The following is a 12,854-nucleotide window of genomic DNA, read 5'->3' on the forward strand; positions in this document are numbered from 1 at the left end:
CCCAGCTCTGCCCTTTTCCTAGAGCAGTTCAAAGCCGGGATACCCTGGGAGGGTTTCAGACAACAGTAGAACATTCCAACAGCAACAAAATTGGAATTACTGTCCTGCAGTGTTGTAAATCGAAATAAGATGGGTGTTTGCGTCCTTTTTTCTCGAGAATAGACTTTCTGGATTTGAGTCTATATACCAAACGAAGGCTAGAGGCCAGAAAACAGTAGTGATTTCTATTGCCGCCTTGGCATATATGTCTTTTAAGGTATTGCAGAGCTAAAATGAGCAATTTGGGTGAGTACCTCTTTGTAGAACCCAACATAACTCGAAACTATCATTAAGTTGAAAATGCATTTAATATACCTAACCTGTCAAACATCGTATTAACGGCCTAGGCAAGTCTACCTTAAATGTGCCCAGAACAATTACATTAGCCCACAACTGGGCAAAGTCATCTGGCCACGCAGTACCCGCAGAGCATAAGTTGTTTCTCCTTGTGACTCCCTGGCTGACTGGGAGCTGCCCAGCGTCTCGGGAGTACCATGGAACATATCCCTGCCCTAGGAAAAGATCAAAATTCAAAATTTGAGCCAGGTGCAGTGGGTCACACCTGTAATCCTAGCACTTTGGGAGGCTGAGGCAGGGGGATTGCTTGAGCTCAGGAGTTCAAGACCAGCCTAAGCAAGAGCGAGACCCCGTCTGTACAAAACATAGAAAAATTAGTTGAGTGTGGGGCACACACCTGTAGTCCCAGCTACTCGGGAGGCTGAGGCAGGAGGATCACTGAAGCCCAGGAGTTTGAGGTTGCTGTGAGCTATGATGATGCCACTGCACTCTCTACCCTGGGAAATAGAGCAAGACTGTCTCAAAAAATTAAATAAATAAATCCAAAATTTGAACTATGTTTCTATTGAACATGTATCACTTTCACACTATTGTAAAGTTGAAAAACTGTTAAGTCGAACCATCATAAGTTGGGGACATGTATATTTCAGAGGGATGTGGCACATGTCATTAGGACAAGGATCACCTCGTTGAATTATGAAGTCTGTAGTATCAGAATCTGGACATTGAGAAACTTTTTTTTTTTTTTTGAGACAGAGTCTCGCTCTGTTGCCCAGGCTAGAGTGAGTGCCGTGGCATCAGCCTCGCTCACAGCAACCTCAAACTCCTGGGCTCAAGCGATCCTCCTGCCTCAGCCTCCAGAGTAGCTGGGACTACAGGCATGCGCCACCATGCCCGGCTAATTTTTTCTATATATATTTTTAATCGTCCAGATAATTTCTTTCTGTTTTTAGTAGAGACGGGGTCTCGCTCTTGCTCAGGCTGGTCTCGAACTCCTGAGCTCAAACAATCCTTCTGCCTCGGCCTCCCAGAGTGCTAGGATTACAGGCGTGAGCCACCGATCCGGCTGAGAAACTTCTTTTTAAAAGATAATTATTTTTAGAGACCTTCCTGGTAGCTAGAAATATAGGTGTGCACTGCCCCTGGAAAATTTTACTTTTAAATTTTTTTTGTGAAGACGGGGTCTTACTACGTTGCCCAGGCTGGTCTCCAATTCCTAGCCTCAAGTGATCTCCCCACTTGGCCTTCCCAAGCGCTGGAATTACAGGTGTGAGGCCACTGCACCCAGTCTGAGAAACTGCTAAGACAACTAGCTTCTCATTTTAAAAACATAAATAAGGAATGAGACACGTAGGTAAGGAAGACAAGAGAAACGCTCACTCTGGAAGGAGAATAACGATGCCTGCGCAGCTTTGAAGTTGAGGGTTTTCACCACTGAAGTGGCAAAATGCAAAGCAGGCATATTTCTTGGGTTTATTAGCAGACTTTACAGGCCAGGAAGCCAACTTCAGAGTGAAGGTAATAAGAGGTGCTCTGTGAAGTTCAAATACATCCGCGTATCTGCCGCAGCCATCACAGGGACGGGCGTGGCCTCAGACTGCCCCCCACAAACCCGAAGGGAGACCAAGACACCTGGAGCAAGCAAAACGACAAGCAGCAGCCACAGCTCTCGCCACTGCAACAGGGGTCTCGAAGCGACAGTGTACATCGCCCATGGGGTCCCTGAGGGGGGCACCCACGCCGTAACCCCCGCTTCAGTGCTCTTCCTGTCTACAGAAATGCCCAGGCCTCCTGGCTCCCCTGCCCTCCCCCCAGAACTGTACCCTCCGTGGGTGGGAGCCGCGCCTTCCCCCAGGACCAGCTGCGCACACGCCCCTCACCCCATCCCCACACGCCTCCCACTGCACTGCCCCCTCCTCCGACGGGCCCATCTTCGCCTCTGTCTGCGGAGGACACCGAGGACACCGCGGGTGGGGAGCATCTACACGGTGGGGAGCGTCTACGCAGGTGGGGAGCGTCTACGCAGGTGGGGAGCATCTACACCGATCGCACACATTCCTGGCAGCGCACAGCGCTGCTCAGGAGCCCACGACTAGCCAGGCACTGGATCCTCCAAGGTGATAACCTTTCTGTGCCTCGGTTTTCTCACTGGTAAAATGGGAACAGTTGTGCTTTCCTCAGAGCAGTGCACGGAGAGAAACAAGTGAATGTGTAGGAAGCGCAGCAATGACACTTTCGGGGCCAGCTTCTCAGAACCTCTGAAAGGGGTGAAAGGATTACAGCACAGCCGGAGTGAGACACAGTCTGGGGCCAAACTGAAGTGCAACCCCTGGCACAATGTAAGCAGACACTGAACCAATCCGGAATTTCTCTGTTAAAACTGAATCCAACACAACAAACGCTGCACAGAAAGAGACCAGACTGCACTCAGAGAGCAGAAGCCAGCCACACCACTTCGGGGCTGGTTAAAGGTCCTTAGGCTGCTCCCCTGCAGTGCTGGCAGCAAGGATCACGCGGCCCGCAGTGATTCCCACCAGAAGAGGCCAACGGGGCTAGCTGTTCCCTGCGCAGGTGTGGGAAAGTCTGCCCTGAATCAGGACGCTCCTCGCTGCCCCACTCGTGCTGGAGGACAGGATGTCACAGACGGGCCCTCCGAGCAGACCCCACCTTGCCTGGACATCCTCACGGCTCCAGCTGAAGAGGAAGACCCTGTGAGGGCCCCGGACTGAGACATCCTCACTCAACACAGGCTGAGGGGCTTGGACCCGACCACAAGCTCCCTGACCTTCCAGATCTTACTTTGTGATGGAGGAAGGAAAACTCTTCGGAAATGACACTTCTAATTTCTGTTGAGGTTTGTTTTTGGAGACAGAGCCCCCTCACTGGCTGCATGGCACATGCCTGCACTTCTCTAAGCTTCCATCTCTTCGCCCATGAAACTGGGCAAAGCCCCCAGCTCTGCCCCGGGGGGGTGAGAACCTGAGACAGGTGGGACATGAAGCTCACATCACTAACACCTGCACAGACCGACCGACGTGAACACTCCACTCTGACCCTCAGATCACAGCTCCACGTGGCCTGCGGCCAGCTGCAGCACACTTCTCCAGAGAGGCTTCCTTGCCATATTTCACATTCCTTGTTATAATGTCACCATCTTTACACACCACATCACGTCATTTACAAAGCAGTTCACAGAGCTCTTGGGATAGAAGTCAAACCTCGAAAGGAACACCCACCTCCAGCCTCCCAGGCCCGACGACAGAGAGGTACTGTCCCCCTTAGGAAAGAAACCCCCTTAGAAGCAGTTCCTCCTTTTGGTCCCCGAGGCCCCAGACGCTTGATTTTCCATACTCCCTCCCCCGAGACTTCTGTGATCACAACTGCCAGAGAAGGCAGAAAGTGTTTTAATAATATGGTGATTTCACTAGAAAAAAGTATTACGATTTAATAGCATTAATCTGACAGGCAGAAAAACAGGGAATTGTGCTCAATGAATTTAATCAACTTCTCTCTACTTAGTACCAATTAAGAGGGGTGGACCACAAAAAATATGCAACTAATAGATTTCTTTTAGGGCTTTCTATAATGTACCTCCTTTTGAAAGATGTGTTCCTAAAGCACCTCTAAGTTGTCTTCCAAAAGATTATACTTTACAAATAAATTCAACAAAGGCTTCTCCCCTTCCTTTAGAAAACCCTTACGTTTAAAGTAACAGTTTGCACATAGTTATTTTTTAAAAATCCCTGAGAGTCCACATGAAGATGCTGGTGGGGATGGCAGGAAGAAGGGAAGGGACCCAAAATTAAGCTGTATCAGAGAACGAGAACGCACTGAGAGCACGGTGGCAGAACACGCATGTGCAGACCCACGCCCTGTGGCAGGCCTCCCCACTGACTCACACGTTACGCTGACAGACTGGATTTACATTAAACTTTATAAACTGAAATTCTCATAGTAGGGGGATGTGTAAGTTATCATTAATTCAAGTTTTGTTTTTTCAATTACAAACCACATGCCAGACACGATGTGACAAACCAGAGGTGCAAACAGAAGATACTGGCTCTGCCAGGAGTTCAAGGCTGCAACCAGCTATGATTGAGCCACTGTGCTTGAGCCTGTGAGACAGACCAAGAGCCTGTCTCTCTCTCTCACTCGATCAATCCATACATGCTACATACGGACGTACACACGGACGTCTGCATGTGCCGGCTGCGTCCTCCAGGGTGCAGAGCGTGGCTACTTAAGAGCTGGGAACTGCCTGTTCCTTGGACGGGAGAGACGTGAAGTACAGACAGTGCCGAGGGGACTGCTGGGGAACACAACCATGCTGTGGTCTGCCTGCCGCCTTCTGGACCTCTCCACGCCAGCGGCCCTGGGCTGCCCCCCTGGCCTCTTCTCTTCTCTACCCACACCCGCAGGCGAATGGCGTCATCTGAGGAGGCCTCCCACACACCTCCAGCCCAGACCTATTCCCGTAGCTCCAAACCCGTAGATCCAAAAGCCCTCTGGGCATCGCTACAAGGATGTCCAACGGGCACCTCACACTTAACACACACAAATCAAACTCCCGACACAGAGCTCCCCATCAGGCAGGACCTCCCCAACCTTCCCCATCTGAGTCTCCTAGGTCAGGCCGTGAACCGTGGTGCCATCTTTAACTTCTGCCTCTCTGTACATCCCACTCCCAACTTCCAATCCATAAAAAAACCCTATCATCTCAGCCTTCAGAACACACCCAGCAGTCAACCTGTTCTCCACTCCCTGACCCAGCCTCCCCCATCTATGGCCTGGCTTATTGCAGCAGCCTCCTCACTGGTCTCCTTGCTTCTGCCCTTGCCCCAGCACAGCCTCCACACAGATGCCAGAGCAATTCTGTTAAACATAAGTCTGATCATGTTACTCCTCCTCTCAAAACCTTCCAGAGTGTCACCATCCTATTCAGAATAAACACGTAAGTCCTCACTGTGACCCAGCAAGGCCTCATGGTCGGGCCTACGTCACCTCCCGCTCTCAGCCCCTGCTTCTCTCATCCCCCACTGCAGCCCCAGCCCTACCAGCCCCACCAGCCTCCTGTGCTTCTCCATCAGCCACTTGCCCCACCTTCTGCACTGCTTGGGGTCCTGGTCAGAACTTAACCTTCGAAGTAAGACCTCTCCTGGCCACCCTGGCCACAATTCCAATCCCCCTCCTGCTGGGCCCACATCACTCTCCCGCAGGAGCCACACACCTTGCTGCTTTCTGCTGGTCTCACGTCTAGGACGTCAGCTAGCCCAGGGCAGCGGTTTCTATCTGTTCGCTCCTCTAGTCCTGGGGAACAAGGGCTGGCACATACCTGGCACACAGTAACAAACAGTTTATTGAGTGAATGACTACAAGAACAAACAGAAACTATACTACACATGCTCACGGCAGGCAGAATTTTCAAGGACTCTAGGGATTGGAGGAGGGTGGACCATTAATCATTCCTGAAAGGATGTACAGCATCATGACGGATGGAAAACTCCCTCCCATATCCTAAAAACGTCATATGTTTTTATGAGCATAAACAAGCCTTCAAATGCAAAACCCTTTTCTACTTTGATCCCACAAGTACCAGCATTTCCTATTCAGTATCATCATGTGACTACACAGCTGTATTCCTAACTTGAACATAATGGTTTTCAGATTTAAGACAATGACCCATATCAAACTGTTCTCACCTTAACCAAGTCTCTCACATGGATAGACTTACCTATCCAAACAATAATACCTAAACACAAATAGCACAACAAATAGTTAACAGTACACAGCTGCAAATAGTACAATAGTGTCTAGTACTTGCTCTAAAAAACAACCATCACAAAACATACATCTGTCAACAGGCTCCTTGGGGACTCGGGGCTCCTGTTTCCTCCAGCCATCTAACAGATTTAAGTGACGAGATGCCACAAATCATTCAAATAAACATTGGCCATACACGTTATACTTTCCAAACTAAGATCTTAATAAGTTTATGTTTCAGCTGCCAGGAAAAGAGCGAGCAAAAACAATGCCATTCCGGATGACAGGTAGAATTAAACCAGACGAAGGTCTCCCTTCACAGACGGGGACAGCTGAAGGGCGGCAAATCGGTTTCCGTAAGTAACCAAAGAACTGATACTGCTGTGTGAAAATGTACCTGGGGCTACTGGGCAAGTGATGGGTTTGGTACCGACTTAAGTCTCCAAAATAGCTTGGCAGCAAAAAATTGTCTCCTGTTGGCTTGGGCAGAAGCGTGATAGGACAGGCAAAAACATCAACACGCGCACGCCGCCTGCACTTTCCCTTAGGACCCCAGGAAATTAAGACGCGATGAGCTGGATGCGCTGTTTCTCTTCCCCATCACAGAAAAAGGACTCCTGGACGCTGTGGTTACTGAAACGTATTTCTCGCCTCGAGCCCACCGATAACTTCGCAAAAGTTGCAGTTTCCACTCCCGCGCTCCCAGCCGGGAAGGCCAAGCTGTGGCCGACCGCTCGCGTCCGCACCCCGCACTGCCGCAGCCCTCCCGGCGCGCTCCGGCGGCCGCCGCGCCTCTCCCGGCCCGCAGGCCCGCAGGCCCGCCGCCCGCCACGCCGGGCCAGCGCTCGGGCCTGCCGAGCCCGTAACCCGGGGCGGACGGGCCGGGGCGGACAGGCCCCAGCAGCTCCGGCGTGACGGACCGTCAGGGGCGCGGCCGACAGGCTCGGCCCTCGCCGGGGTCCCCCTGCCGCCCCCACCCGCCGCAAACGCCGCCCGCGCCCCCGCACCGCCGGGCCCATCCCGCCCCGGCGCGCCCCGCAGCGCGTCACGCCGGCCCGGGCCGGGGCAGGCCAGGCCGAGGGCGCGGCCGCCACCTCCCGCAGAGGGGGCCCAGCCCAGGCAGCTCCTCACCTGCGTCCATCTTCCTCGTCCGGCCGCCGACTGACCCGAGCGGCGTCGCTCCGACCCGCCCGCAGCGCGACGCGGCGACCGGACGCCGCGGGGGCCAATCGGGACGCGGGCGCCGGCGAGCATCCGGCGCAGGGCGGAAGTGCGCGGGCGCCACCATCTTGGCGTACGGCCGGGCCACCGCCGCAAGCTCTCGCCGCAGGGAGGGCCGTCCGGGGAGGTCTCGTGGGCCGGCGGCTCGCTCTGCTGCCTGACGGGACACTGCGCTCGCCACGCGCGGCGCTTCCTCCACTCAGAGGACGCAGGAGCAGTCGTCGATGCGGCGGAGGCCAGCTCGGCGCCCGCCGGCGCGGCCATCTTGCCGTACGGACGGGCCGCGACGCGCCCATGTCGCCGTACGGACTCCCCGCGCCGGGGCGGCTCCCTCGCCCGCCGCCGGCCCTCCTGCCGACGCTTCCAGGGCCCGGCTGCGCCCCGCGGGTCGCGGAGACGCCCGAGCGCGCTGCGGGCGCGGGCGCGGGCGCGGGCGGGGGCGGGGGCGGGGGCGGGGGCGGGCCGCGGCGGGCGCCCGCGCCGCCATCTTGCCGTACGGCGCGGACGCCGCGGGCCGGCCCACGTCCCGAGCCGTGTCGCCGCCGCGCTCCCTCCCTCGGGGCGGTCCGCGGGCGGGCGGGCGGCGAGGGCCGGAGCCTGGCGGCGCGGCTGGGCCGAGGCCCGCGATGGTGATCTGCTGCGCGGCCGTGAACTGCTCCAACCGGCAGGGCAAGGGCGAGAAGCGCGCCGTCTCCTTCCACAGGTACGCGAGCGCCGCCGCCCCGGCCCGCCACGCCCCCGCCCGGCCGGGCCCCGCGGGGAAACTGAGGCCGCGCGGCCCGCCCGAGCGCCGGGGGCGCGGTGGCGCCGGGCCTCGGCCGCTCGGGCGCCGCGGGCGGTGGGCGCGGGCGCTGTGTGACCTTGGCTCGGGCCGCCGTCTCTGGGCCGGGCGCCTCGGGCCGGCGCGGCCACCGGGCCCCTCTGCCCCCTGCTGTCCCGCCGCGGCCCCGCGTCCGCCCGCGCGCGGTAGGTGTGGGCCGCGCCGCCGGCGTCCAGGAGCCGCGGTCCGGCAGTCCCCGCTCGGCGGCCGACGGTGCGGGTTTCGCCCGACTGCGCGCCCGGCCCGCCCGCGGCCGCCGCACTTCCTGAGTCGCAGGCCCTCCGGCAGCCGGCGCGGGGCCCCGCAGCCCGGCCGCGCCGTGCGGGAGAGGCGCGCGCCGCGCAGCCCGCCGCGCAGGGCCGAGCTCGGACCGGCTCCCGCGCCGGGCCCGCTCCCCGCGGGGCCTGTGGACGCGGCGACCGCTGCGCCCGTGCTGCGGCTTGACACGCGGGAGCTGCCAGGACGGCGGCCCGAAGGAACTCCGCTTAGAGAACAGCCCCTTCGAGATGTTTCTGTGGTGTGTCGCACGGCGGCTTGTAAGTTTTAAAGACGGGACTGGCACGTGCTATTTATAGCGATCCTGGAAGTTCCCAGTGGGCCGCTCTGAGCCTTGAGTCGTTGCGGTCGATCAGAACCGGTAACTTGGGATTGCCAGCCGTCAGCCAGCGTGCCTTCCTGACAGCTTCCTTCCGAGCCGTGTCCGCCAGGTCTGCTGCTGTTTCTGAAGACCAGGCGGAGCACGGCAGCGGCCTAAGGTGGACGGCGCAGAGGACGCGCAATGGGACGGGGCGGGGGTCCTTGGAATCGGCGCACAAAAGATTGAGAAAGGAGGTTAGAAGGTCACGCTGCTCAGAACTTTCTAGGGTGGGTCCTGGTCCTGGTCCACAGCGGCCTCTGGTGGGATCCAGGACCTCAGGTGCGGCAAATAGCGGCGAGGAGCGACTGCCCCCGCCCTTCTTCCTCAGCATCCTGTGCAGTTTGGGGTTTTTTGGTTTGTTCGTTTGTTTGTTTTTGGTTAGAGACAGGGTCTAACTGTTGGCTGGGCTGGAGTGCGGTGGCCCAATCATACCTCACTGTAATCTGGAACTCCTGGGCTCAAGCGATCCTCCCACTTCAGCCTCCCCTCTAGGGCCACAAGCCTGCACCACCATTCCCGGCTAGTTTTATTGTTGTTGCTGTTTTTAAGAGACGGGTTGCTCAGGCTGCTCTTGAACTCCTGGCCTCAAGCAGTCCTCCTGTCTTGGCCTCCCAAAGTGCTGGGATTACAGGCGAGAACCACTGGGCCTGGCCAGGTCTGTTTTCTGAAATACAGATCTTGCCTCAGTGAAGAAACGGTTACTAAGTATGTTTATTAGGCAATAAACAAGAAATAGTTCAATATCTTATTCAGTATTTTTCAGGACTGGTTGCTTTTTTCCCTGAATTTTTTATTATGGTAAATATGTATAAAATTTACTATCCTAACTATTTTCAAGTGTGCAGTTCAGGGGCACATTCTGGTGGAACCGTTACCACCACCATCTCCAGAATTGTTTTCATCTTGTAAAGCAGAATCTCGGCACCACACTAATTCCCCATAGCATCCTCTCCACAGCCCCTGGCACCCACCGTCTACTTTCTGTCTCCGTGAGTCTCAGTACTCCAGGGACCTCAAGAGCCAATCACGGTGACTGGCGTGTTCCACTCAGCACGATGTCCTCAAGGTTCATCTGGCTGGTTGACCATTAAAGGGAGCAGTTTTACTTGTGGTAGTGGAAGTATAGCAGGAACACAGAACTACAGCTTTTGAATCTTACCTTCCAGAGCCTGTTCCCACGTCCTCAGCTGCTTGAGCGGTGGCTGGTGCTGTCCTCATGCTGGCTATCTGGGGTGCTCTCCTGCCCCTTGCTCCCACCTCTGTGGGCTGACACCAGCCTGGCTTCTCAGGAGGGGCCTCGACCATCCTGGTATTAGTGCCCCAAGTCCTGCCCTCCAGGCAAAGTGGAAGGGTTGGTCAGCTGTGAGCTTCTAGGAACTACTTCCTGCTGCCATCGTGGCCAGTGGCTATTCGTACGCATCCTGGGTCCTTGTGGGGCATTTACAGCAGCCTGGGAGGAGTTGCCTTCTCTGTCTGCCCCACAGACTGTGAACTCCTTGATGGTAGACAATGGGTCTTTCATCTTTCTGTTCCAGTAATAACTTACAAGTAGAAGATGTTTCTTAAATCTTTATTAAGGTATATTTTAAGCAGATGAAGTCAGTATAGATTTGGGTGTTTACAAAGCTTTGTTTTGCTTTTATAGTTGATCCTCCTAGTGGGAAACACTTAACTGGTTTCTAATTACTTTGTTATTGGTCCTGCAGGTTCCCGCTAAAGGACTCAAAACGTCTCATCCAGTGGTTAAAAGCTGTTCAGAGAGAAAATTGGACCCCCACGAAGTATTCATTCCTCTGCAGTGAGCATTTCACCAAAGACAGCTTCTCCAAGAGGCTGGAGGACCAGCACCGGCTGCTCAAGCCCACGGCTGTGCCGTCCATCTTCCACCTGACTGAGAAGAAGAGGGGGGCTGGAGGCCATGGCCGCACTCGGAGAAAGGACACCAGCAAGACCACGGGGGGTGTGAGGGGCCACTCCAGCACAGCAGCTGGCAAAGTGGCTGCAGGTTGGTCATCATCCTCGAGTGAAAACCCGATGGCCAAGCCAGAGCCCCGCAAGTTGAAGCGAGCTGCTCTGCAGGGCGAAACCGCGCCCAGGGCTGCCCGGGAGGCTGCCGGCCAGGCGCAGGCACAGCAGGCTCTGGAAAGAACTCCAGCAGACGGACCGGCCACCACGGCGGCAGGCAGCCGGGCAGAAGCACAAGTGTCTGCTGCAGATGCAGGTGATGAGAACACCCCCTCCTCCGCCGGTGGGGGCATGGCAGACAAGAGTGGCATTTCCATGGATGACTTTACCCCCCCAGGATCTGGGGCATGTAAATTTATTGGCTCGCTTCATTCGTACAGCTTCTCCTCCAGGCACACTCGAGAAAGGCCGTCTGTGCCCCGAGAGCCCATCGACCGAAAGAGGCTGAAGAGAGATGTGGAGCCCAGCTGCAGTGGGAGTGGCCTGGGGCCCGACAAGAGCCTGACCCAGAGCCCCCCCAGTTCCTCGCTGACAGCCACACCTCAGAAGCCTTCCCAGAGCCCCTCTGCCCCTCCAGCCGACGTCACCCCGAAGCCAGCGGCGGAGGCTGTGCAGAGTGAGCACAGCGACGCCAGCCCCATGTCCATCAACGAGGTGATCCTGTCGGCGTCAGGGGCCTGCAAGCTCATCGACTCGCTGCACTCCTACTGCTTCTCCTCCCGGCAGAACAAGAGCCAGGTGTGCTGCCTGCGGGAGCAGGTGGAGAAGAAGAACGGCGAGCTGAAGAGCCTGCGGCAGAGGGTCAGCCGCTCCGACAGCCAGGTGCGCAAGCTGCAGGAGAAGCTGGACGAGATGAAGAGAGTGAGCTTCCCCTACCTGAGTGGCCTGCTGTGCCCCAGCCGCGGTCAGTACCAGAGCGTCTGCCGTTCCCACGCTTCCTTCCCATTAGGAGGGGTTTTCCTGCAGGTGGCTGACGTCCCCTGAGTGTGTCCGTGGGTTGCGTGCGCCCTGTGGTCTCAGGAGGAAGCTCTGGTAGCAGCCAGAGCTCGTGGACGAGGGACCCAGGTTGGAGAGCTGGCCTCACTTGCCCCCGGGCACGCGAGAGGCATCTTTGTGTGTGGGGGTTTAGGGGAGAAGGACGCATTTCACGTCGGTGGGGGAAGCCTGCACTGCTCAGTGCAGGGTAGCGGGGAGGTAGCTTCTGTTGCATCAACCGCAGGTGAGTCGGGGTCTAAATGTGAAATAAAACAGATGAAGGAAACCATTAGGAAAAACATAAGAGACTCTCAAAACCATGGGAGATTCTTTCCATTCATGTTTTAGTGAATATCCTTGAAGTTATCATTTTGAACATTAATAATTATTTCTTTTGACATCTATTCAATGTTAACATCTATTCAAGTATAATGCATTCTCTGTTGTAAAGTTAAAACACTACAGAAATATATAGGCTAAGAAATGGCAAAAATTCCCATTTCTCACCCACCTTCCACTTCCAAGTTTATTTTTTATTTATTTATTTATTTTTTTTTTTTTTGAAACAGAGTCTCACTCTGTCACCCGGGCTAGAGTGCTGTGGTGTCAGCCTAGCTCACAGCAACCTCAAACTCCTGGGCTTAAGCAATCCTCCTGCCTCAGCCTCCTGAGAAGCTGGGATTACAGGCATGTGCTGCCACGCCCGGCTATTTTTTCTATATATTTTTGGTTGGCCAGATAATTTTTTTCTATTTTTAGTAGAGACGGGGTCTTGCTCTTGCTCAGGCTGGTCTCGAACTCCTGGCCTCGAGGGATCCACCCGCCTCGGCCTCCCAGAGTGCCAGGATTACAGGCGTGAGCCCCTGCACCCGGCCTGTTTTGTTTTACATGTAGACGGGGCCACTGTATTGCCCAGGCTGGACTCAGACTCCTGGGTTCATGCCATCTTCCCACCTCAGCTGCTTCACCTCCCAAGTTTTACTCGTTTTTGCTATTAAACATTTGATGTGTGATCTTTTAGATTGTTTTTTGTGTTTTTCCATACATGTCTATCTGTATACGAGTAGGTTGAGTATAATTTTATGTTTCTTGCGTCCAAGTTTTTGCCCATTTTGCTGTCAGGTGTTTGTTAAAATTGGT

General features: G+C 55.5%; 1 protein-coding gene across 1 annotated transcript in view; it reads left to right on the forward strand.

Moving 5' to 3' along the window:
* Positions 1–7,802: 7,802 nt before the first annotated feature.
* Positions 7,803–12,854, forward strand: part of THAP4 (THAP domain containing 4) — a 42,977-nt gene continuing 37,925 nt past the window's right edge. The window contains exons 1-2 of the mRNA XM_069477251.1: positions 7,803–8,020; positions 10,481–11,643. Of these exons, the coding sequence (XP_069333352.1) occupies positions 7,944–8,020; positions 10,481–11,643 (1,240 nt within the window). The 5' untranslated portion in view covers positions 7,803–7,943. The remainder of the gene's footprint in view (positions 8,021–10,480; positions 11,644–12,854) is intronic.

This window comes from Eulemur rufifrons, chromosome 1, assembly GCF_041146395.1.
Source record: "Eulemur rufifrons isolate Redbay chromosome 1, OSU_ERuf_1, whole genome shotgun sequence".
Classification (NCBI taxonomy): Eukaryota; Metazoa; Chordata; class Mammalia; order Primates; family Lemuridae; genus Eulemur; species Eulemur rufifrons.